At 38.6% G+C, this 26,932-nt stretch overlaps 2 protein-coding genes across 4 annotated transcripts in view; one reads left to right on the top strand and one right to left on the bottom strand.

Annotated features, from left to right (window-relative positions):
* Window positions 1-553: 553 nt before the first annotated feature.
* Window positions 554-14,490, bottom strand: dhtkd1 (dehydrogenase E1 and transketolase domain containing 1). The gene is made up of 17 exons (XM_065291493.2): window positions 14,212-14,490; window positions 13,823-13,975; window positions 12,261-12,472; window positions 11,899-12,093; window positions 8,272-8,541; window positions 7,847-8,018; window positions 4,592-4,790; window positions 4,131-4,443; window positions 3,743-3,827; window positions 3,395-3,534; window positions 3,043-3,193; window positions 2,556-2,662; window positions 1,839-2,003; window positions 1,667-1,749; window positions 1,314-1,483; window positions 1,100-1,185; window positions 554-885 (listed from the first exon to the last, which is right to left on the bottom strand). The coding sequence occupies exons 1-17, from the start codon at window positions 14,384-14,386 to the stop codon at window positions 784-786; spliced, it is 2,778 nt and encodes a 925-aa protein (XP_065147565.1). The 5' UTR covers window positions 14,387-14,490; the 3' UTR covers window positions 554-783.
* Window positions 14,491-16,181: 1,691 nt separating this feature from the next.
* Window positions 16,182-26,932, top strand: part of kcnc1b (potassium voltage-gated channel, Shaw-related subfamily, member 1b) — a 28,399-nt gene continuing 17,648 nt past the window's right edge. For all 3 annotated transcript variants that reach the window (XM_065297700.2, XM_065297701.2, XM_065297699.2), the window contains exon 1: window positions 16,182-17,594. In XM_065297700.2, the coding sequence (XP_065153772.1) occupies window positions 17,028-17,594 (567 nt within the window). In that variant the 5' untranslated portion in view covers window positions 16,182-17,027. The remainder of the gene's footprint in view (window positions 17,595-26,932) is intronic.

Below are 26,932 nucleotides of genomic sequence, written 5' to 3'. Positions count from 1 at the left end.
TAGAAATGTTACATTTGATAAACAAAAACCAAAGCTTTAAATCATTGCATTTTATTTTTTCCTCCAGAATGAATGACTGAAATACAAATTCAGCTTTATCCACACAGCATCACTACTAAATACCTAATTTCACAGAAAATAAAATCCTTGGATGGGTATGTCACAATTTAAATCTTAGTGGTGTAAACACTACATACTGATATACAACTATTACTGTTTGCAATACCATCCTGTACGTTATGAGTCACTTTGTGCTTAATATTTTGTGTTGTAAACATTATTGATGTACCTACATTCATCTGATAAGAATCAATAAATCCTGCAGCCATCAATGACTTGCATTCAAACAACATTTAATGCATTAAAGTTTTGATCACGTGCGAAACTTTGTCTCTTTGTCAAACTATAACTTCTGTAACACTTAATGGTTTAAAACCAGATACTACCTACAGCGCTCCTGTATGTATCTAATTGACTTAAAAGTGCTTTAAAAATCCATACACACTGTACACTAGTATACAGTATATGCTTTACATGTTTGCCTCTGTATCGCTGCTACAGAATAATCCAAAACATCCATTGTATTATTGTAAGAGTATTGGGTATATTGGTTATATGCCAATTTGGATATGGGTAAGAAATGTTTGGTAAACATTGTTCTCTAGTGGGTACCTGCAAAATTTCTTTGTTGCCTGAACAATTAGTGTTTAGGTGATCTTTTAGTGTATTGTTCGCCTTCGTAGCAGAAGATTGTTTTGGTTTATGGTTGTAGGATTTGTCCTATCAGGAGAAGGAAGAGTTCAGGATGGCTTCATGTTGCTGGTGGTGGAGAGTCCCGATGCCCACAGCGGGAGCTGGCAGTGCAGGTCTGCTCACTGACTTCAACTGAGGGATAAATGTTAAAAAAATAAATATGTAATCAATCAATCCGTCACAAAATTTCAAGTAAGATGGGACATTTTCTTAGAAAAGGGACATTGTAAACTTTTAAGACTTGCATCTGTCAGACAGAGTCAATTTTGATTAAGTTGTAGTGTATGAGAAATGCATGTATGAAACATTTCATGTATGAAAAATGTAAAACGCAAGGATGCCTGACCTTGCAAGCCAGCTGTTTTTCGAATCTTGGTGCGACAAATGACCAACAACCCATGTTCTGTGGTTCCTCTTGACTCCAGATAAACTCTGCAACAGTAATAACATCAAATACACCTTGCATATGAACGCCATATCAATACCAAAGAAAATGCAAATAAACAATGATGTGATAAACATTGTTGAAGTGTTAAAGACAGATCTAAGTGCAATCACACCTTTGGCGTTTTTGTATTTGTTGAGTTCCTGTTGTAGAGCTTCTGTGGGAAAGGGACACAATTCTTCCAGCCTGACAATAGCCGTGTTTTTCACCGCCTCTGGTAATGTTTCTCTGTGTTTCAGGAGACCGTAGTAATGTTTACCTGAACACACCAGAACCCTCTGAACACTACAAGAAAAGAGCGAAAGATCATTTGTGAATAGTTTTCAGCAGTGGATTATTACAAGTATCCGGCCTTACCTTTTGATAACACAGCACAGAATATTAAAAACTTAGCAAAATTAATTGTTAAATATTTAACAGGCTTCACAATTTGGTGTTTGTGTCAAAAAAAAAAAAACCATTAGATACCTTGTTGGGTCTACAGAGGAATCGCCAATGACAGGCTTGAATGAAGTTCCCGGTCCCATATCAGCTAAGCTTGACACTGCCCCCTAGTGTTAAACACATGCAAATACTCCATAACAGACAAACTCAACAACCCAGACATTTAACTTAAACGTATAGAGAAATAAAAACTCACAGAGAACCGCAACAAAGTTTTAGGAGAGGCCACGATCAGCGGTTTCCGGAAGTTTCTAATCATTTGTCTTCGCAAGAGATGGAAGTATTGAGCTGGTAGGGTCGGGTTCACAACCGCCATGTTCACAGTGTCACCGTCTACACCTTCCTCTTTACTATCACAGAGCTACAGATCACAAAAACAAGCACAATTATGAATATTATCAGTAATGAAGATGCAGATCTAGACTTAAAGTCATGTGTGTATCGGCATGGGCCGGCTACAGGTTTCAAAGTATACTGAGGTTTTAAACAGTCAAGGTTTCAAAACCACTAACATTTTCTGTAAAACCGTTTGCAAGGTATGAGCTGGGTTTACACAAAATTAATTAAATAATTAAGTCATGTAATTTATATTTCATATATATTACAAAAATATTTTTTGAAAGAAAATTATAATTTCAAGGCTTTATTTTCACCCAGCACACATGTTTATTTTGTCACTTATTGGGAGCATTTTGCTAGCTAGAGCCATTTACTTCCATTCTTTGTGCTAAGCTAAGCTAGCGGGGGCTGCGTCAGACAGTTACAGCACGTACGGAGATGAGAAAGGTATATATATGGACTTATCTAACTCTGGGGAATACGGTGAATAAGCTACATTCCCAAAATCTGGGCGTGTTCCTTTCAGGTTATTATACTGCCAAAATCTCATACCGATCCATGCCTATGTGCGTACCTGTAAGAAACGCTCGATTCGGCAGGACGAGTGCTCGGGTCCGGCCCCGTCGTACCCGTGTGGTAATAAGATCACCAGTCCGCTTTGCAGAAGCCATTTAGCCTCACCTTTAAAAATTAAAAACTTACATTAATACTAAAGCTTTTAAGATACACATTTATAAAATATACTGGCTGATGATGATGGTAAATGATTGCATGTTATATTACATATAGTTATCCCTAGAAATGCAAAATGAAACGAGCCAATCAGCATCAAGAACTAAAAAAAATTAATTTTATAATCTGTATTTATCTTCTTTTGGGGGCTTCAAGCAAATGTTGATGTATAGGTCAAGGGTACTTTGATTATTTGAATTTTGCGAATGCAATTATTTAAAAAAGTACATATAATAAAACAATACATATCCTAGGCTTTAAAGGTGATTAATATAAGAATGTAAGATGAACTGGTATTTGCAAAATATTTTGGCAGCAGATGTTTTTACCTCCAGACAGAAAAGTGTCAAAAATGATCTGTGCGCCGTTGAAAAAATCTCCAAACTGAGCTTCCCAAATTGCCAGCAGTTTAGGCAGAGCGATGCTCATCCCATATTCAAACCCCAATACAGCTTCCTCAGACAGAGCGCTGTTACATACCTGAAAAAAACACACACACACAACGCTGAATTTTGTGCCAAAATAACTGCACAGGCAACCACACATCACAGGAATGAAGAACAGTTGGTGTATTTAGTTACAATATCCAGGTATGTGTCCAATAAATGTGCACGATGCATAAAACACACAACAAACAATACAGTTGGCTATGTGTCCATTATATCTAGACGTTTGGTTTACCTCCAAGTGACCTTTCTGTTGAGAGTTGATGTGATTGAGGGGTATATACATGTCATTGGTCTCCTGACATACAACCATAGCGTGACGCTGGCTAAAAGTTCCCCGGCCCACGTCCTGACCGCTGATACGGATGTTAAATCCTGCAGTGAAGCCATCAATACAACCAGTCATTATATGTGATAAATGTTTCTTATATAGCTTTGCTGCCATGCAAGCCAACAAAAAAAAAATTGTACTCAGATCAGTTTTTCATATCGCATGATTGTACATTACATTACGCATTTAGAGATGTTTTGATGATGTTTGAGTAATCCAGAGCCTGTTTGTGGGTGGTTTTAAGATTCATACCCTGACACAGCAATGAGCCAAACGCCAAAGCTTCAGCTGTGGACCAGTCCAGTTTCGTACCCTCTTCCAGTTTCTGGAGCCGTGACTGTGAACCCCCCCAAAAACAACAAGCATGTTAAAATAAACTCCATCAGAACTGAACAAGCAGCTTTTATTGCTGAAAAAAAAGAGAAAAACTAGGGAAAGGGAATATAAAAAAAGGGAAAGAAAATTCCCTGTGTCCACCAATGAAAGAAAATTATACGGCAACAACATAATGTTATAAATCACAAAATAAATCCCATTTTTGGGTGAACTGTCCCTTTAAGAGTTACACAGTACAGTACTTACAAAACGCCATAAAACCTTTAAAAGTAAAAACTGCGTTCAAGGATGAGTTTCTCTTTACCTGCACATGTGTCTTCCTCAGGTGACTGTGCATCTGAATCTCATCAGGTATTTCTACTGATTTGGCGCCCACAAATTGAAGCAGGGGCAGCGCTACGCCGGTGTCCCAGGATGAGACTCTGTTCTGCGGCTCCACCAGGTCTCCCCAACGACCCTGCAGGTTTGTTGGTGGAGGGCTGTAGAGGGTCATGTTGTTCAGACGGTCGTTGAGCATGGCGAAATGGGAGGTCTTGATCTTACCACGCTCTTCTTCTGTCATCAGACCCTCAGAGATCAGCAGGTCTGCATATGAATCTGGGATACTGTTTCTGGACCTGGAGAAAGAAAGGAAACAGAAAAAACAAAACCAAACCAGTTTTTGTGTAAAATATTAGTCAGAGGAAAGGCGTTTTATTTAAAACATAAGCTACAAAATCAGTTTTTACTAATATTCATAACTGAATATTTGAGGGTTAAACCCACCGGATGATTTTATACATGGCAGGGTTTGTAAAAAATGGCTCGTCCAGCTCGTTGTGACCCCACTGGCGGTAACAGAGAAGATCCACAATAACGTCTTTCCTGAAGCGTCGCTGGTACTCAACGGCCAGCCGAGTTGCTCTGAGCACCTCCTCGGCGTCTTCCCCGTTAACATGGATTATTCCACATCCCACCATCTTACCTAAGAAACGCCACATTTTAAAATTCTCGCTTTTTATTTTGTAAAACATTTACCATTTTTAAACACTTTTAATTAGCCGGAAAAACAAATAGACCCACTCTTTATGGTGCTTTTCCATTGCATAGTAGCCCACGATTTGGGTCGAGACAAATTACTTTTGGGGGCTTTTCCACTGGGTGCAGTTTGTAGTACCAGATACTTTTTTTAAGTACCACCTTGGTCGGGGTTCCAAGCGACCCGAGCTGATACCAAAACGTGACGCGAAAACACTGTAGATCACTGATTGGTCTGAGAGAATCGTCACTATCAGCATCATCGCTATAATGTTAAAGATTAGCTTTATCTTCATGCTAGCTTGAGCTGTTTCGAGTAAACCTGTTGTCATCTGTGCTTTGCTTTAAGTTCCCAAACTCGCGATGAAAAACATCCACAGTTTGAGACATCCACATACAGGCCCGGAGTGGGTAATCGGGAGAACCGGGAGGATTCCCGGTGGGCCGCTTCACTTTTGGGCCGGTCGAGTTTTTTTTTTTTACATTTGTCACGTTAGTGAGTCTGTCTTCTCTTAAATGACACTTCACACCTTTCGCATTGACACTGCAGCCTCTGCATGGGTTGTACCATGTGAAGGAGTTTTTCCCTCCCATAGAGTTGGTTCGGTCCATACTGTAGCACGTCTTCTCCAAAACTTTTCTCCGGTAGGCTGGGCCGGCGCTACCGTAACAAAACGCGTCTGAGAGGAGGAGGGCGTAAAAAAACAGGTTGAAGAAAAAAGCCATTGTAGGAGGATGCTGCCAAATGTGCCAAACTTACAGATTTATTTTCAAGAGGACAAACAAAAGTGACAACAGGTAACTTAAAGAGAAATAAGCCTAGTAATGATTAGCATTAGCAACTTAATTATTCGACTAATACCGTTTTCAAACGATTTAAAAGCCAACATTTTTTTGTTAAAATATTAGCCTTTTGTGTATTCATGCGATTCATAGACTTTGCAAATATTATGCAAGCAGTTTCTGAGCAGCAGATAAGCCAGTTCCCCGCTGAAAACGAGGAGGCAATGAGTAAACAATATGAATTAAAGTTATTTAACCCTCAGGTTGTATTCAGAAGAACCATATAACACCTTTTGTGTTCCCAGTCAAAAATGAGCAGCCTAAAAAAAGCTTATAAATCACTTTTTATGCTATATATTTACCCAATATTGGATTTAATATTTTTTGTCAAACTGTTTTCTTTTTTAATTAGGACTGGGTTTTATATTTATATTTGCATCTGATTAATCATAGGCCTCATAGCATTAGCAATGCTAATAATTTATCAACCTTTTCTTGTGGAATAGACTCTAAACAGGGCTGGGTTATTTTTGACCCATAATGGGTAAATATTGGACAGAACACGCTGCTGAGTTAAAATTGACCCAATGCTGGGTTGTTTTAACCCAACTGTTGGGTTATAGACGGGTTGCACGGCGACGTCACTAACTGGTTGCGCGCGCAACCGAGGGGCAGAAAGAAGAGACGTGCATTGTGTTGTATGCTAGTAGCGGTGTCTGTAAGTCAAAATGCCAAGGAATTTTTGCGTGGAAAATAGTACCAACAGAGTCAGTGCTGGGTGCCTGATGTTAACATACCAGTAGATGCGACTATTACGTTACTAGCATTATAATTATAAAATTATAATTCATACATGTATCACAGTAACACTGCAAAAATAAAGACAGAAAAACAGATACAACTAAAATCAAGTCTTATTTATGTACAAACATTAAAGAACGCTTCAATAATTAAGGTTGTTGCAGTAGCAGATCAGCTCACCAATCGGTCTTTCTGCCCCTTGGTTGCGCGCGCACCCTGCAATGTTTGTAAACTTGCAACCCCTCTATTATAATCCATGGTTGCATAACAACAACCCAACATTGGGTTATTTTTAACCCAGCATTTGTTCTGTCCAATATTTACCCATTATGGGTCAAAAATAACCCAGAGTGTAGAGGAATATTTTTGTTAACTTCTCATCTTAAGTTAAATATTATTTAACTTTTACCTTATTTGTTGAACCATGATATTAATAAAAACTATAGTAAGAGCTGAACTGTTGCTTTATTTATCCAATTTGAAAAAAGTGCTAATTTGGAATAACACTATGGAAAAAGTGGGCCGGTCTTGGGCCTGAAACTCCCGGGCTGAAAAGTGGCCCCACTCCGGCCCTGTCCACATATATGCTTAAATGCAACTTAAATGAGACTGACGCCATGGGTGTTTGTGCAGAAACTGTCATGTGAGACAGAGGTAGTGATAAACGCGATGTGCAAACATTATTTGTGGTGGCCAATGTTAATTTTTTGGTGGACTGAGAAATAAATGAATGTATGAGAATTTACAATGACGCTCTCACTTGTATGATGTCACAGCAGTAGGCAGCGCAAATATAATGACACACCTATAATCCCTCCCACTATAATCCCTAAACTTGAAAAAGCTAACCAAGCCAAAGTGAGGTAAGCTGACCCCGACCTGACCCAAACCAAACTGTGGGCTACTATGCAATAAAAAGCACCATTACTTGTGCCCTTGGTTTCCAATACAAATTTGCACAAAACTTTTGTGATATTTTATGAAAGTTGCATTCCCATTAAACAATGTTATGCGACTAAAATGTATTTTTTTTCTGATAAGTCATTCTAAAAATCATGGTGATGGATGTTGGCAAGTCTATGTTAATCGCAGCCACCTCACTTCCCATGTTTTCCAAACATTAATGACAACAATGAAAGCCCCTTATATTTGGGAAAAGCCAAATATGAAGTGATTAAGGGACAATTACAGTACACATTTTTTCACACACCAGAATATTTTGAAATTGTCTGAAAAACCACCTTATGCAAGCATAAACATTTTATGCGATACATGGGAGTATTCCCGAAATGTATGCATTTCCACTGGACATATTTTTAATTTGCAATTAAAAGTTCTTATATGGAAAAAGTAATTATTATTATTAATAGTATTAAAAAATAAAATTTTAAATAATGTGCAGAAAACTTAAAAACATACCAACATCACTGCAGTAGAGAGATGATCGCCCCCTCTCGGAGGGAGTGGTGTAGCCCACCTGATTATTCACAATGAGGTGAATGCTTCCACCAACTCTATAATGGGGGAGGTTTGACAGGGTAAAGGTCTCAGTTACAATGCCTTGGCCTGAAAATGAAGCATCACCGTGAACCTGTAAAGCCAGATTTATTACAGTTAGTTTAGGGCAACTTACTTCATACTGCCATTGTGTTTTTAACTCCAAGCAAATATGAACTTGTGACTGCAACCCACTTTTCTAATGTGATCAAGTGAAACATAATCTAAAACAAGAACTACAGAACTACTTTTTATCCAATCAGGACTTGATAATAAAAAGTGGTCTCTTAATGAGATTTTTTTTACCATGAACAATACATGTAGTAATAAAGACTAAAACTCATGACCTGCACGCATATGACTTTGTCTCCTGGCTGTGACTGAGGATCACTGGAGTAGTCCCCATCCTGTTTGACTTGCTGTCGGGCACGAGTCTTTCCCTGTGTGACGGGGTTGATCGCCTCCAGGTGGGAGGGGTTGGGTAACATGGTGACATGGAGAGGGTGTCCCGCTCCGAAATCCAGCTCCACCGTAGAGGTCAAATGAGAGAGCACGTCTCCGATAGAGGGAGAATTCTCTGGAAACTCGCTGAGACCTCTCATCTTACGAAACATCAACTGAGAGTAGGGATGCAGCGATTATGGATTTTGATGGTACGGTTATAGTCTGATAAATAATCACGGTTGTACGGTTATTACGGTTATTAAGGATTCATTTATTTTACAACATTAATGTATAAAATCACATGAATAAATTTTTGAACAATTGCTAAATTTTTCTGTATTTTCAGTTTGTGTATTTTCTCTACAATTCTTGGACAAATGATAATAATAATAACTTGGCTGGCTTTGACTTAAACCGTATAGGTGCCTTTGAAACCTGTAGGCTATTCATTTTAATGATCTTTTGAATAAATGTAACTTTACATTTGGACTGAATAAAGTTATATTATTTTGGTTTGTTTGAAGTATTGAAGTAAAATATATGAAGTAAAAATGATAAGAGCCTCTCAAAATGAATAATTACACAGGGTCATCCTGAACCAGGTACTGCAAGTCATTTTGACAGGTGAAGCTTAATATTACACAAAAGTCAAATATAAATATTAGGGGTGGCAAGATTAACGTGTTAACTAATGCTATTCATTAATTAATCATTAACGCGTTAAAATAATTCAACGTAATGAAATGCAGTCAGACCACCAGGAGCCCCGCCCGGGTTTGATTCGCGAGCAGGAGGTTTTTAATGCTGTACAGAGTAGACCGATTGGAGTGTGGCTCTTTCACGTACAGATGCAGGTGCGCGCGCACACATCCACGCACACACAAACCAGATGCACGAACAACCAAGAGACGCGTCACGCGCACATATTCTTTTGAACGCGGAGCTTTTTCATACAATGCACAATCCAGATGCACGAACAACCAAGAGACGCGTCACGCGCACATATTCTTTTGAACGCGGAGCTTTTTCATACAATGCACAATCCAGATGCACGAACAACCAAGAGACGCGTCACGCGCACATATTCTTTTGAACGCGGAGCTTTGTCATACAATGCATCATGACGCATGCGCCTTTTGGTGGTTCGTGGATCTGGTTTGTGCGTGCGTGAAACAAAAACACGCGGTGTAGCGAAGGCTTTACGGTTACTTAACCGTGACATTTTAAAGCGCGGTTAATAGTGAAACCGGTTAATCGCTGCATCCCTAACTGAGAGACAAAGAAAGACAAGCATTTGGTTTTACAAAAGTTCAAGAATGGCTCTAGACAATCTGTTGAAAGACACGCTCACATATACCTAACCGAACCATGCCAGAGTGCGATCGTCCCCCCTCCATAATTTAACTTAATTTCCCGCCAGCCATTTTTTTGAAAAGTTGCCCGCCAGCATTTCTTGTGATTTTCACAAAAGTTTCACAAAATGCCTTCCAGGAAAATTTTCTTCTAAAAATATATAAACATACAAATATATCAAATGAAAGTACAGACCCTCTGCTTTCAAACAAACAAACAAAACGGGGAAAATGTTTAATCTGATCTCTATTTTTTCTCTGTTTATAAAGTCTTAAATATGGGTATTTTCTTTAAAAATACATTTTTTAGCAAAAAGCTGAAAAAATTGAATTTTTGTGAAGGAATTTTGTTAAAGATCAGATTCAGATCGATTATCAAAACATACACAGAGTTTAAAATTAGTAAATAACGTTTTGGCTTCAGGTTTTTTCATAAATTCTTTATTCTTTGTTTTCTCTTAATTGACGAGATAAATCGTCAATAGCGGGGAAAGAGTTAACTGATCCAAGCCTGAGCACGCTTTCGTCATTAGGATGCGATTGTTTTGAAGAAAAGAAGTAGTAAAGTGCTCTATGAACACTGGAGCCCAAAGTAATGTTAAATCTGTGTTTTTATTCTGAGTCACTTGGGGCACGATGACACACAGCCCTCTCACATGCCTATCATATTGCTTAAGGCCAATCCCATTTCTCTGTCTTACCCCTTCCCCTTACCCCTACCCCTTAGTTTTGCACGTTCACGTGAGAGTAAGGGCTATCCCAATTCTCGTTTTGATCAAGGGGTAGGGCTAAGGGCAAGTGGTAGATACCCCTTAAAACCAAGAATTTCCGCGAGCTTACTTGAAACCAAGGGGTACCCAGAATACACTGCGCAACCGGCAAAAATGGCGGCCAGACACCCAGAGAGTCCCATAAATGTAAGTATTTTCAGCTTAATAATTAATTTAAAAATTACTAACGTCTTGTTTTGTGCTCTACACAGTCCTGTTCATATATATTTGAATTATGTTCTTAATTTAAATGTTTAAAAATTTCGCTAGTTTGCTACGCTAACGTTACGTTGCTGATTTGCACAACATTCCCGTATTTGCACAACATTCCCGTATTTCTCTAACTAGCCATGAATGGACTGCATGCTTGTCTACAGTTTTAACTAAATTCCATTAACGTTAGCAGAGAATTTCGTTTGATATCAGTGCATAACACTACTTGCTTTGGAGACATCGGTACGTGCTTTACGTATACCGTCCTGTATCACACAGGGACGCCAGAAGAAACTCGGCGGCTGATTCAAACGACGATGTATGATGACGTAACCGTAACCAAGCGGTATCTCATTTCATAGGGGTATGTTTTCACCCCTAGCGCTTAACACTTGGTTTTGAGGGACAAGGGCTAGGGGTAAGACGAAGTGGTAGGGGAAGGGGTAAGACAGAGAAATGGGATTGGCCCTTAGTCGATCTATCCCGTGTGCCGCTTAGACATTCACGTAATTGACGTCTGTCTTTTGATCTCCCCCCAAACACACTTAGACGAGTTTGCTTTGGATAATGTGAGTGCGCTCAAAGACACAATTCACAAGACCTGCTGTAATAAAATAAACCGGCATTTCGTGTTGGGCGAGTCTGTTCATGCAGAGTGAAGAACTGAACCCGATGACATGTTATAAATGAATGGAGGGTGAGAAATGTAATCACAAAAGCAGATAAATGATTGACATGAAGAAAAGCAAGAATAAAAGTCCAAGGCTAAAGCCCTTTTAAGATGTTAAACATCCATTTATAATGAATAACCAAACAACAAAAGGATATATAGTCATATTTAAATCATAAACTATAACTAGGTTTAGTAAATAGGGAAGATTCTGCAACATTTAAGACCCAGTTTGTAAAAACCAAGCTAAATAAATTTTTTGTGATTTACTGTTTGTACATAAACTCATTCTATATAACGTAAAGAACATTCAGTGATAATATAACCTTAATATCTTTAATATCGACCAAGTAAGCCATGTCAAAGACTGAAATGAGGGAAATCATACTTTGATGCATCAAATCTTGCAATTAGATTATCAGACATTAGCTTGGATTTCACAAGCAGGGTCACATGTGGATAACTGAGTATAATACTTACGCAACAAATGTATGTGATGCAATATTACGATGTCACTTTACAAACCTCGGGAGGGAACTGCAGTAGTCCAGTGAGCAGGTTGAGGCGTCCGCGGTGAGGCATGCCCATGATAACATCTGTCACTCCACTGTACACTGCAGAGCGAAACAGCTCGTAGAAAAATCCCATCATGCTCTCTGCTCCTTCGCCTCCATAACGTTTCACAGTGGCAAACTTAGTTGCTAAAAAGTGGTCGAATTCCTTCAAAAACAAAGTGTCAAAAATGTCTTTCAAAGGCAAATAAGCAAGATTTTTTTAACAAGCTCTTGTTTTTTGAATGGGGTGTGCAAACTCATACTTCCAAAACAAGAAATCAAATAGATTTTCTCAGAAATGTTTCTTTAAGCAGTAGCTGTGGATTGCAATACCTGAGATTCGAGCATCAGTTTGCCCAGCTGTCTCCTTTCCTCTGGAGAGAAAGTTTCTTTCTTGAGCTCTTCAAAGCGGTCAGCAACCCACTCCCTTTCCTGTAAGGTCTGAAGCTGACTGGTTTCCACTGAGATTCCCCCACAGTATGTTCTTTCCAGGTAGGACACGACCTCTTCAGCGGTCGCCTCAGATTTCCCAAAATGCCGCAATCCTGGAATGATGACAAGAGTTCATTGTGTGGAAGAAATAAAACATTCTTGCTTGCGTTACAAGAAAACAAAGTGAACGTCAATGGACAGCATCTTCATAACTACACTGTAGTTCATCTAAACAACAAGCCGTGTCCATGCAGTTCTAATGTAAACTATCAATGCAAAGGTAATGGGTTCAATCCACCAGGAACACACATACTGATAAAACGTTTAGAGCTTCAGTGCACTGTAAGGTCACTTTGAATGAAAGTGTGTGCAAAATACATGACTATAAGAGGATCAATATCACAGGTTATGGGCTCAAATCCTAGGGATCACACATAATGATAATTTTTTGAATGCACTGCAAGTGGAAGAAAGCACCTGCCAAATTGTCTTCCAGTAGGGGTTTAATCTTTAGCTGGTTGGCAGGTCACGTGACCCATCATCCCTGCCAGTGTCAGTGGTTATAGAAAAATGATAAATGTAAATAAATGTAACAGGGCAAAGATTCATGCAATTTTATATACTGATTTAAATAAATTTACAGCATTTTGAAAAAAAAACGTGTCATGGATTTATTACATTTTGCAGAAAAAAATTATCAGGTTTTATAATCAATTTTTTAAAATCTAATTATGGATTTGAATGTTTTATGTTTGTATAACCTAAAGATGCTATGTAAAAGTTTGTAACAGAAAATAGTGGTTTTAATAAATTGTCACTTTATTAGAAAGCGCATTTTTACACACACGCGCACACACACAACAAGCTAGCTAAGCCAGATAATTGAGCTTATTCGCGTCTAAATTTTACACGCGAATGACGCAAGTTAAAGGAACAGTATGTAGGATTGTGGCCAAAACTGGTATTGCAATAACAAAACTTGTGGCTAAAACTGGTACTGCAATCACCCAACTGGTGGCCAATACACAAAATGACAACATAAACATCAGTTGAGGGCTGCAACTCTACTTTTTAAATGACAATATCCTGGCCAGACCACTGTTGTGAGTGATATAAGTATTTGAAATGAAAATAATTTCTTAAAGTCTAGTGACATATCAGGGCCATTTTATGATTAATTGATATAAATTTCTTACATACTGTTCCTTTAACGCAAAATGGTCAAGCATACAACTATACGCAAATAACGCGATTTATTCGCCTCATTTGCAGCTGGTGTGAACGCACAGTGACGTAGTTGGAAGCAATATGCTTTGACATTTATTAATCCAGTGTCTTAACTCGTTTACATACGTACTTTGAATAAATGCATTAGTTTGTTTTGTTGTGCACGCACCCACCCACACACCCACATCCACGCCAGCTGAAGATCGAAGCACCTCTCTGCATTTATGTAAACTAACCAGTAGTGTTGAGGGGTCCTTGGACAGTTCCATGCAGAATACTGATCTCTGGCACGTTCTCCAAGACAGGGGCTTTAGGAAGTAACGGGTTAATTTTAGCCACTTTGTGTCCATGTGCTCTGTAGGCCTCCACCAATCGCGCCAGGCCGTGATCTGTTTACACAAACGCATATATTTTCACGTGGACTCCAAAGGTGATTGCACAATGCAGACTGTACATGCAAACCTCTTTAATCGTTAATGTCACATTACGTTTTGCATGTAAATGCCTGTAATGTTTAGCCAATAACATATTGTATGATCTCAAATGCAAAATATTTAATAAAATAGACATCACAGGTAACAGTTTACTGTTAGTTTGTTTGAAAGCACGCGTTAAACGCGCGGACCTTGGTTGAGCGCGGAGAGTTGCGGAAGATCAGCGTCTTTATCTTGATTTTCTTTCGGTCGGTACCCATAAACTCCACGCTGCGTGTGATACAAACTCGCTACAACCGGCCGTGTAGCTTTAAAATATCGGTGACAAAGTCTGTGCAAGTTCACGAGCCTCATGCCCGCTGACATGGTGGAAAATAAATAAACTAGACAACGTAAAATTATAAAAGTTCCTCCATGAATTCGCGCATCCTACGTCGCCGGTAATGCGTGACAGGAACAGAAGGTGGGAGGTGATCGCTTCCTCAACGCTGATTGGCTGGCGGCGTTGGGTTGCTCGAAGCTGATTAGCTGCAGCTAGGGCTTTGGTTGCGAAGGTTGTGGATAGGTGGCACCAAAGCCCCTTTAGGGAAGCCTGCAATAGACGGGTTGCACGGCGACGTCACTAACTGGTTGCGCGCGCAACCGAGGGGCAGAAAGAAGAGACGTGCATTGTGTTGTATGCTAGTAGCGGTGTCTGTAAGTCAAAATGCCAAGGAATTTTTGCGTGGAAAATAGTACCAACAGAGTCAGTGCTGGGTGCCTGATGTTAACATACCAGTAGATGCGACTATTACGTTACTAGCATTATAATTATAAAATTATAATTCATACATGTATCACAGTAACACTGCAAAAATAAAGACAGAAAAACAGATACAACTAAAATCAAGTCTTATTTATGTACAAACATTAAAGAACGCTTCAATAATTAAGGTTGTTGCAGTAGCAGATCAGCTCACCAATCGGTCTTTCTGCCCCTTGGTTGCGCGCGCACCCTGCAATGTTTGTAAACTTGCAACCCCTCTATATGCAGGCTGGAAAGGAGACCACAGGTAGTTTTCTTAACAAACAGATTAATATGTAACCCAAGGAATTGGAAAATGTAAACTATAACTGACTGTTCAACAACACTCTGAACGCACTCAACAGATTTCACTGATCATGTTGATTGGCTGAGGGGCTTCACTGATCATGTTGATTGGCTGAGGGGCTGCACGCTAGCAAAGTTGTGGCTAGCAGGGATACAGCTACGGCTAAAATCCCGTGAAATCTCGTTGTTTTCATTTTAATTCTACCCCAAACCTAACCATAAACCCAACATTTCATAGGGTTTAGGCCATAGCTGTATTATATATCTAGAAAGAAATGCTGTTTTCATCCCAATCCTACCCACAAACCTGACCCTAAACCCAACATCCCTTCTAGCCAGAACCCAAGTTGACCGTTACGCAACCGTCTTACTTTTTTTACTTTTTATAGTCTGTAGAAATAAAGTTTATATTTTTGCAAATGTTGATTTAATAAAAACGTAAAAAATATTTAAACGATGAATAAACTGATTAAATCTGTATATTTTGGATGGAGAGGATGTACATAAAAAATGCTCACACTCCGGGTTAAATCTGCAAATACACCACATGTTTAAAAACCCTCTAAATAAAGCAAAGCAAGATTGATTTTAAATTATTTTATTTGTTTAGTCTATTTTCTGTTCCAACATATTCACAAAGTTGATATACCTTTAGTTCCACCTATTGGTAGACATACAGCATTGCAGCTCATAAATGTAATTACAGGCACAAATTAAGATTAACATAATTACCCTTTTCCAAACCCAAAGGCACGTATACGCATTGATCAATTTAGATCTTCACCAACATCTAAAAATATTAATGGCATTTCTACCAAAGGAACCGAATGCTGGTGGTGTGTGTGGTCACTTAGTCACCCGTAATGGGCAAATAAAAGCTTCTCTTATTAATTCATGAATTGAGAATTGGCCAGAAAGCACAGTGCTATTTTACAATGACTTGTGTGATATTTCATCCCGACCTATCATCGCCCTTTTAAAGGTCGCCAGGGAGAGAAGCAGCGCGCAAACGTCTCCGAAATATAACAAATCGCCCACCTCCCATGCCCACCCTCCACGCGGACATACACCGCTCCCGGGCGCACGTGCTTTGATTTTAGTTTTGCACCCTGTTCCAGATGCCAGATCCGAATGAATACAGACCCAAAGCGGTTCACATAAGACAAATAAAACGCATGCCACTTGCGCGCACGGCGCGCGCTTTCCACCGCGAGAACATGTTGCGTGGAAACACGTTTTCTACGTGAAATTCAGTGAATGGACGACCCTCCCTTGTTGCTGAGACGCCCGCTTCATCCAAGACAGAAAGAGCCGAGCTGTTGTCATCACAACCGATCTGCTTTAATGGGACTTCTAAAGCATCGCTGGTTTCAGGCTTTTAAAGGCGCCATCGATCGATCGCTTCTGAATGCATAACCGTAAGAAGCTGTTTTCATTGAAGGCCAACAGAATTGCTTAAAGCATGATCGGATGATGTGCTGCTGTGTGTCTTCTCGAGGAAAACAGAGGATGTTGTAACACAATAGGGACACTGGAGTTATGAATGCTCAATGGATAACTGGCGCTGTCCGTTCAGCACCACCGTCAGTCTCACCTTGCGCCCAATGACACCATAAAAACCTCGGTGACCCCCTAACACCGGACACCGGATTATTTCAAGGATCGTTTTGAGTCCACGTGTGGATAACGGGTTTGGATATCCATTGTCGATCGGTTGGTGTAAAAGTGTGCCATATAGACACGCTTGGAGACATATGCAAGGGCACATCTGGCACCAGCAGATCGTTTTATTTTCTATAATACAAGCATAAATTTGGAGTTTGCATTATATTGTTGTCATCATAGACATTTTAATTGCACGTGTTCCAACGGCACGATGATGATGATAGGTTGGAGATATGACTAGAGAGGGACGCGATGGGCCAAGGCGACGACAAAGATCGCATCGTGATCAACGTCGGAGGAATCAAACACCAGACCTACCGAAGCACCCTACGCACCCTGCCCGGCACCCGTCTCTCCTGGCTGGCGGAGCCCGACGCTCCGAACAACTTTGACTATGACGCGAACATCGGTGAGTTTTTCTTCGACCGTCACCCGGGTGTCTTCGCCCACATCCTCAACTACTACCGCACGGGCAAACTGCACTGCCCGGCGGACGTGTGCGGACCCTTGTACGAGGAGGAATTGGCGTTTTGGGGAATCGATGAGACGGACGTGGAGCCCTGTTGCTGGATGACCTACCGGCAACATCGGGAAGCCGAAGAGGCTTTGGACAGCTTCACCGGGGGTGCCCTCGACCTCAGCCACGAAGACCTGGAGCCAGATGGAGTGGCTGAAGCGGCGGAGGGGGACGAGGGTGTGGAGATGACCCGGAGACTGGCGCAAGGGGACTCGCCCGACAACAGATCCGGACGCTGGAACCGATGGCAAAAGAAGACTTGGGCGCTTTTTGAAGATCCGTATTCGTCAAAATACGCACGGGTGAGTGTGAACGGGCATTGTAATATGGGAATGTTTAAACGCATATTTGGATAAAATATGGACAAATTTATGGAAAAATATGGACGCACGGCTGATTGTGAATGGGCAATTTACATGTTGGGTTGTTTTAACCCATATTTGGATAAAATATGGACAAATTTAACAGATCGGTTGAGAAAATGTGCATCGATGACCCAACAAGGCTTAAAACAACCTGCATTTAAAAAAAAGTGTATACAACTTGGTGTAAGATGTTAAGATGTCCCTTAAATTCCCAAGTGTGAGTGACCTTGAAATAATATTCAGATCAGCTTACACTTTTGTAAGATAAAGGCAGGCAGTATATAACATTCAAAACTGTCATGCATCTTTGATAGCCAATATTTAACTACAATAACTTCCCATATTTTTTATTTAATCATAATAGCACCATGGATGTTATCTCTTTTACATGATCATTGGATTCTAGGGTTTATTAAACCAAAAAAATGCACACAACCAAATCATACTTTTTCAGTTTCATTGTTCAGCTCACAAGTCGCAATAAACCCTCATAAACCCAAACACAGAGACAGTACACAGCCACTCACACAACCGCAAGCCGCACAAAAACTTTGAAGCACGTTAAAGACACAAATTGTTTAAGGGCACTTGTGCTATAAAGACATTCTCCCCTTGAGATTGTACAGTATATCATCTCATTAGCCCATTCAAACATCAGCTCTTTGACCTACACACTCCACTCACCAAAGTCCCATCATCGCTCTCCGCAGAAACCATATAAGCTCTTAATCAGAGTAGAGCACCATCCCAGCGTGTCATATAGGTTTGGCAGTCAGGTTAAAACAGGTCAGCACTGCTGACCCTATAGCCCACTACTTTGGCACTTTATGAATTGGACATGGCCGGCCTCCAAGATCAAAGCAAGCAGGTTGAAGGCAGAACTGTGGAGTATAAGAGAAAAATACACAGAAGAACATTCATACACGAGAGTGAATAAATCATTATCCAATTTTCATATTGTGTAAACTGTCTTTATATTGAGATTTAGTAGTATATTTATGGTGCTGGTCTGGGCATGTTATAAACAAGTAAAAGTCTGGCATTTTAAGGAAATGTATTATTAATCTTGCTCTGGGCTACACTGCCAGGAGCCTGGCTGTTCGACCCTGTCTGCTGTAGTGATGAAACGTGCCACGGCTCCTGGCAACAACACAGAGAAACATGAACCACGCTAGGGTGCCAGACAGCAAATACGCATTAATGGGCAGATGAAGTCCGTAAGACCGTGGCCAAGATTCCACGAAACTTGTTTCTGTTGCACTCTGTGCGATCACCGAGGCATAAGGCAGTTGGGTTTCTGCATCAAATATGTATTTCTGTCAAGGGCGTTGGATTATTTTTACCACGTTTTCTAAATTCAGAACCTCTCAGACACTCAAGAGGGGGCAAGTTTAAGAGGGTACAGAGGTGGTGCTTTCAACCATTTTCATGTCATTCAGGTGCATCCTGAAACATCCTCCCCTGTATATTACATAGGTTTTCTCAGTCGGAAGGTCTGTGTTTTCCAGAGTCAATTCAATTGTATGGAGATATTTTTAGCTCCTTTCCATTAGGAAGAATCTTTTAATTACATTAGAACTTGACAACTCAATTAGTTGCAGTAATCACAGTTGATATCTCTCGATCTCTACACTGTAAACCCGAACAGTACAATGTACTCATTTAAAATGAGTGAACTGAACTCAATACTGTGAAAAAGTTTATTGAGCTTAAAATTTTTATGTGTTTTCAACAAGTTCGCCATTTTAAGTTCCACAAACTCAAATAAAATGAGTCAAAGAACTCAAAAAATTTATTTATTACTTCCAAACGGAGTCATTTCAATACCACAGCCTCATTGTAACAAACACTGCAAATAAGTACAAACTTTTGGTGATTGTGATCAGTTCAATTTGCCAGGTTAGCTAAGAAAGAGTCTGGCACTGCAAATTTACTTCAGTTTAAAGTTAAATCAACACGATTGGTTGAGGAGGTTCCAGTTCCCAGCATGCTTTGCATGAGCCTGCAATACGAGAGCATTTTTTGAAATTAAGTGCTATTTTATGTGTTTTTTAGTAAAGAGAAAGACTAAATGGTGTTAAACATTTATTTATGTTGGAGATTTAGAATAGTTTGCTATTTTTTAGTTTTGTGGTTACCATTGTTCAGAAGTGTAGTGCCTGTGCATAGGCTGTAGGTCGGATACATGTTGGTTTATCATATAAACTATGATGACTGTGTGAAAGTCTGCACTGAGTTCAGTCTCAACACACTTTCAGTGGTATTACATTTTCATGAGTCACACGATCTATTTCTGTGACTTGTGAACAAAATTTAATGGTAAAAAGAGGTTTTAAGTGCGGTATACAAAAAATATTTATCGTAAACAGTCCTTATAATGAACAGTAGTTTTATGTATATTGTACTTGAACAATTAATAAAATGAAGCGTAAACTTTTAAATTTGGGTTAACTGAAATTTTTTAAGTTATCTTTACTTAAAATTTTTGATGTTGGCTTACTTAAAAAAATTTATGTAATCAGTTTCAACAAAATTTTTGAGTACTCTGAACTTGTCGGGTTTTACAGTGTATACAAACCAACATACACTCACATAAAGGATTATTAGGAACACCATACTAATACTGTGTTTGACCCCCTTTCGCCTTTAGAACTGCCGTAATTCTACGTGGCATTGATTCAAGGTGCTGAAAGCATTCTTTAGAAATGTTGGCCCATATTGATAGGATAGCATCTTTCAGTTGAGATTTGTGGGATGCACATCCAGGGCACGAAGCTCCCGTTCCACCACATCCCAAAGATGCTCTATTGGGTTGAGATCTGGTGACTGTGGGGGCCATTTTAGTACAGTGAACTCATCGTCATGTTCAAGAAACCAATTTGAAATGATTCGAGCTTTGTGACATGGTGCATTATCCTGCTGGAAGTAGCCATCAGAGGATAGGTTCATGGTAAGGGATGGACATGGTCAGAAACAATGCTCAGGTAGGCTGTGGCATTTAAACGATGCCCATTTGGCACTAAGGGGCCTAAAGTGTGCCAAGAAAACATCCTCCACACCATTACACCATTGCATTAATGAGAAATTGAACAGGTGTTCCTAATAATCCTTAAGGTAAGTGTAAGCTGTCCTTTATTCCACATGCTTCAAATATTTTTTTAAAGACATGAATAGTTTAAAGATTTTATCCAAAAATAAATGGGCAGCAGATAAGACATCAGTTTTGAACTTATATAGAACTCTGATCTGATCAAAGTTAGACTATGGAAGTATTGTTTATGGATCTGCCAGGAAATCATATATATAAAATAATTGGACAATATACATCATCAAGGCATACAACTAGCTTTGGGAGCTTATAGAATATCACCAATTTAAAGTTTATATGTAGAAGCCAAAGAACCTTCCTTGGAAACAGACGATTAAAGTTGGCCTTACAATATGCAATCAAATTAAAAACAAATAAAGGATTTTTGTAGCTCAGTATTCAATAATGCATGAAAGAAAAACGAATTATATTCATCCATTTGGTCTGAGTATAAAGCCTCATCTGGAAAATCCGAAAGTAGATTTAAACATCTTAGAACAAACCCACTTTTGCAGAATTCTTTCATGGGATATCAAAAAAACCCATAATCTTTTTAGATTTATCAAAGAATAAAAAATCGTAAAAACATCTGGCTGGGTTATTTTTGACCCATAATGGGTAAATATTGCATAGAACACACAGCTGGGTTAATATTGACCGAATGCTGAGTTATTTTAATCCAACTGTTGGGTTATTATACCCCATGGTTGCATAACAACAACCCAACATTGGGTAATTTATATAACATAATAACCTGGGAGTGACATATACTGTATAGATTGGCTAAAGGTTTGGGCTCCTCAGGCAAACAAACAGACATCCAATCATTTTTTCAGTTAGCTAATTTAAGCAACAATGATACATTTTCAAAGGATAAAATCTAATCCTTTTCATTTTTTGAGCTAAAAATACTAAACTGTGCTAAAAATACTTGAAATGTTATTCGGTTTGAGCTCTAACTGTGGACCGATTAATGCGACTGTAACTGGACCACTCTTATAATGATGACACTACATTACCTCCAGGATCAAATAAAAGACACAATCTGTCATATCTGCATGTGGTCTGAAATATAACCAGAAATACGATCATTTTGAGTGTTTCCTGATGTTTGTTATTTTGTATTTGCATTAAAAAGATGCTACTATTCAGCTGACAACATGTTCTCTTGTCCTGCAACATTGCCCAGCTCCATGCACAGAGGGTAGACGCACATTTCACCGTGACAGCGCCACCCGGCACTCGTTGGCCAGTACAATCGACACAATAGCATATCTGTACAGATGTGAAGCTACGGTTCATCCAAACAGTCGCTAAGTTTGTCTAAATGGGTCTAAAAGACGCTAGATGTAGCAATAAGTTCGCTAAGTTGGCAAGCAACACAGTCACTGTGTTGGCAACACTGCTTCAGCCAATCCCCCTTTTTAAAACAAGTAAGCCCCACCCACTGATTAACATTGAATTTGCATACAAGTTAAAAATAAAAGTGAACACGAAAATTAAAACGAAAATGAAAAAGAAATTAAGAACATAAAATTAAAAAAAAAAAACTTTACATTTTGTCCCTATTATTGCTTGGGCATGAATAAAAAGCCTTTTAAAAAATTTATTTACAGATTCCTTTTCAAGCTTGCCTTTTTATTTTAATATTGTCAGTCTTGACTCAAGATTATATTGAAAATGAAATGTCAAATCATCAATTTAATTTAATTTTTTAATTTGGCCGGAATGATGGTTCATCACATTGAAAATGAAATAATTTAATATAATGTTTTAATTTTTATTTTAGCATTTCATTTTCAAATTTGGGACATATTTTGCGGTTTTATTTTTTATTTTATAATTTAATTAATTATTTTATAATTTAATTAATTATTTTATAATTTAATTAATTATTTTATAATTTAATTAATTAATTTAAAAAAGTCCAAAAAAACCTTCCATACTACATACATATTTAAGAAAAAAAATATTTATATTACTCTACAGTAATGCTAAAATATCACTAATTTTTTTACTTTTGTTTGGATAGTTTAGATTTTTGCTATAAAAAATACAAGAATATATAAAAAAGCTGCTGTATAAAATATACAAATCAAATTATTATTAAATGCAAAACAAGAAATTGTATATTATTTAAAGTGCACTCCAAAAAATGTTGGGTTGGTTTAACCCATGGTTGGGTGAAACATGGTCCAACTCAACCAGTGGGTTATAGATAAACCTGTGCTGGTCTGTTTCAGCCAAAATGATTGGTTGTTTTAACACATGGTTGTGTCAAACGGAAAAATGATCAGGTTTATTTAAACCCATTGGTTGGGTTGGATCATATTTTACCCATATTTTATTTTTGGTAAAAAACATTTTCTAGAGCATGACATATTTCGACATTGTCGTTATTTTGAGTCAACACTGAAAATAAAAACACTTACGTAAAACGTTTAGTTGCATTACGGTAATGAGGATTATTATAATGAGATTCTCAATTCGAAAAACCATAATAAATCTTCAAATAGGCTAAATGACAGATGATTACTCGTGCCCCCTTTAGTGCTTATGGACCATTAAGAACCTGGAGTTTAGTTTATATTTACATTTACGCATTTTGCAGATGCTACAGTGCATTACAAGCTATATATTTTATACATCAGTATGGGTGATTCATGGGTTCAATCAATGAGCTATACAGAATCATAAGTTGTTAAGTTTCAAACGACAACACGAGTACTGCGCCATAAATACAAGCAAACAGTACATGAAGAAAAATAGCTCATTGCTATAAACTAAATTTGCCTGCACGGATGTGAACTTGTCCAGACTGGTTTTCAAAGTAATTATCCAAACGCATGTCATTCATTAAGCAGCCTAACTGGCGTTTGTGTGTGTGTGTGTGTTTAATGAGAACATCTCATATTTCAGCTATATCGCCACCATCAGCCAAATCCATTGGTTTATAGACACGAATGAATCAGCGTCCCCGGGCCGCCCACCGAATAATACAGTTAGCAGCGCTTTAAGTGAGTTTCAACATCTCTTCTGCTCACACGTTTTTCTTTTCAAGGGCTTAATAATGAAAATGGGATTGTATGCTCAGACTAACAGCTGAAAATGACAACGCTTCGGGACGGACATCAAGCGTCCCCCATCCCGGCGCGCGGGGGGGTATGCATTATGTTCAATGAGTCATAGAGCGCCAGGAAGTTGCTGATTAAACCCAACAGGAAGTACAATAAGTAGCTCGACCTGATGTCAAGTGAGAGATGTCCCCCGGGCAACATATTGTGTTGACCCAAGGACAATTTTTTTTAAATGAAACCTAAACTACCCCCAACACTAATCCTGGTAAAAAAATTCTGATGTTATCTTTTCCATGAGGACAAATGGTGTTTGTGTGTCTTTTTTAAGGTTTAAACCATATTTCGTAAAAATGGACTGTTACCCTTTCAAAATGATGACTTTGTATGAATAACAGGCTGATCATTTAGTCAATGTACTGAAAATAAGAACATTTATTCGCCCTAGCTAAGAGAAAAGAAGTTTAAAGGATTAGTCAATTTTCTTAAAAAAAATCCAGATAATTAACTCACCACCATGTCATCCAAAATGTTGAAGTTTTTCTTTGTTCAGTCGAGAAGAAATTATGTTTTTTGAGAAAAACATTCCAGGATTTTTCTCATTTTAATGGACTTTAATGGACCCCAACACTTAACACTTAACTCAACACTTAACAGTTTTTTCAACGTAGTTTCAAAGGACTCTAAACGATCCCAAATGAGGCATAAGGGTCTTAACTAGCGAAAAGATTGTCATTTTTGACAAGAAAAATTTAAAATATGCAGTTTTAAACCACAACTTCTCGTCTATCTCCGGTCCTGTGAAAGCTCCGGCGCGACCTCACATAAGTGCGTAATGACGTAGAAAGGTCACGTGTTACATATATGAAACGCACATTTGCGGACCATTTTAAACAATAAACTGATACAAAGACATTAATTAGTATCATTCGACATACAACAACGTCGGAACGGTCCACTTTCTCCACAATTGTAAACACTGGGGCGTAGTTTCGCATTCGGCATCCGTGACCTCTTGACGTGATGACGTATTGCGTGAGGTCGCGCTGGCGCATCACAGGACCAGATATAGAAGAGAAGTTGTGGTTTAAAAGTGCATATTTTTTATTTTTCTTGTCAAAAATGACAATCGTTTCACTAGATAAGACCCTTATGCCGCGTTTGGGATCGTTTAGAGTCCTTTGAAACCTTGAAAAAAACTGTTAAGTGTTGGGGTCCATTAAAGTCCATTAAAATGAAAAAAGTCCTAGAATGTTCTCCTCAAAAAACATAATTTCTTCTCGACTGAACAAAGAAAGACATCAACATTTTTAATGACATGGTAGTGAGTTAATTATATGGATTTTTTTTTAAAGAAAATTGACTAATCCTTTAAGTCTAAGTCTATAAAAAATATTTTTTGTATTGGTTAATCTGGTTCACAAATTTCATATTTGTTCTGTAAAGCTCAAGCCGCCTTTCCACTGCACACGACAAACGACGGCCGATAAGCCGGAAGTCATTCATTTCCTATAGAGAGTCGCAAAGCGGATGCGTGAGGTGCCGACCATCTGCGGATGCGTAAATATCGGATCCGTTTGACGGTTGGATGCGTTAAAAAATTTGAACTTGTGCGACTAAACCGCATGCGATATGCCGACCGGAAGTTATGTTTTTCATTGTATTCCAATCACAAACTGTGTGTGAGGTGAAAATGATTAATCCTTTTGGTTTAACTTTATTAGTTACACTTGAATCCTTAAAAAAACACTATTGATTACTGATAATAAATACATTATTAATTTAATTTGTGTATGTAATTATTTTAATCTTGTCTTTATATGTTCTCTCAAAAAAATATTGGCAATCTTTGTCATATATGCATAGCTGTTTATTGTTTCATTCATTTGCATTCATTTATTTATTCCACCATGGTAAATATATTAGAATGAAGCCTCTTGCGCTGGAATGAGCTTCCCTCCCATATACGATTAAACTGAAACTTCATTACGACTGCCACTAGGGGGAGAACTCCGACTGTCGTTTCCGTATGTCGTGTGCAGTGGAAAGGCGGCTTCAGTGGTAGCGCACTGCATTAGCACCGCAAAATGTCATGGGTTCGAACCCAGGGAACACAGATGCTAATTAAAATTGTGTAACTTACTTAAATTCGCTTTGGATAAAAATGTCTGCCAAATGCATAAATGTAAAAATCTATCTATATGTATACTGGATGTAATTAATTTGTTTAGTGATGTTCATTGTAAACGGAAACAAGCGAATGCAGCAGTTATAAGAATTTCTGCTTTGTGTTCCACTGAAGACAGAAAGTCAATGGAATTTGGAATGAGATGTTCATTATAAACCTGTAGCGGAGCGAGCGCTGTCACTCTCCTGAGGTCATCATTGTGTAATGGGAGGGCAGAAGAGGAGAAAGGGATCCTATTGTGTCCCCTGAGACCAGGATGATCAAGCTGTTCTTGCGAAGATCTTGATCAATGGAGAGTGGAGATAAAACGTCCTTACAGATCAAACACAGGATCTAAAGGTCATGAGAAAGTGCTTGAGGAGAGCCAAAGTGATTTGACAATTACTGTATGAGAAAGCTTTTTTCTCTTTTACATATATTTGGATATTTTTCATAGATTAATTCGTTCTCACGAATTACTTGAAATTAAAAGACAATTGGGGTTGGATAGAAAAAGATATAGAGAGAAATAAACTGTAGTGATGATGTAATCCATCTTACCTTGATCAATTATTAACTGCATTTTTACTGTCAAGCTGTCTGTTTGTTTTTTCTGTGGACACAGAAGAAGTTAAGGATGTTGAGATGTTTTTTCATATAATGAAAGCAGACAAGTGACCACTACAGTGAATCATTTATTTTACAGCTTAAGCGGGCGTGCACAACAAAGCTTTTTTACAAGGTTGAAAATGCCCGGCGGATGCAACTGGCAGCTTTATTTCAGCCCACTGCCAGCTTTCTTCAGCTGAGCGCTTTAGTTGCCGCGATTCTTCTGCTTTGTTTATCAGTCATTGTACGATGCGTCGGTTGGTTGTTGTGATATTTGTCTCCCCCACTTCACTGTGATTGGACAGCCGTGTGAGAACTGACATTGACGAGCTAAGCT

Source organism: Paramisgurnus dabryanus, chromosome 23 (genome assembly GCF_030506205.2).
Source record: "Paramisgurnus dabryanus chromosome 23, PD_genome_1.1, whole genome shotgun sequence".
Lineage (NCBI taxonomy): Eukaryota > Metazoa > Chordata > Actinopteri > Cypriniformes > Cobitidae > Paramisgurnus > Paramisgurnus dabryanus.
Note: the sequence above shows the minus strand (reverse complement) of the source record. Positions and strands in the feature narration are given on the sequence as shown.

Excerpts from the sequence above, each read along its gene's own strand:
- dhtkd1 (XM_065291493.2), bottom strand. The coding sequence starts at position 14,386 with ATGTCAGCGGGCATGAGGCTCGTGAACTTGCACAGACTTTGTCACCGA. Across the intron at positions 3,828-4,130 it reads TGAGGAAGACACATGTGCAG|TCACGGCTCCAGAAACTGGA; the intron begins GTAAAGAGAAAC and ends GGGGGTTCACAG. Across the intron at positions 1,186-1,313 it reads CAAATACAAAAACGCCAAAG|AGTTTATCTGGAGTCAAGAG; the intron begins GTGTGATTGCAC and ends TTACTGTTGCAG.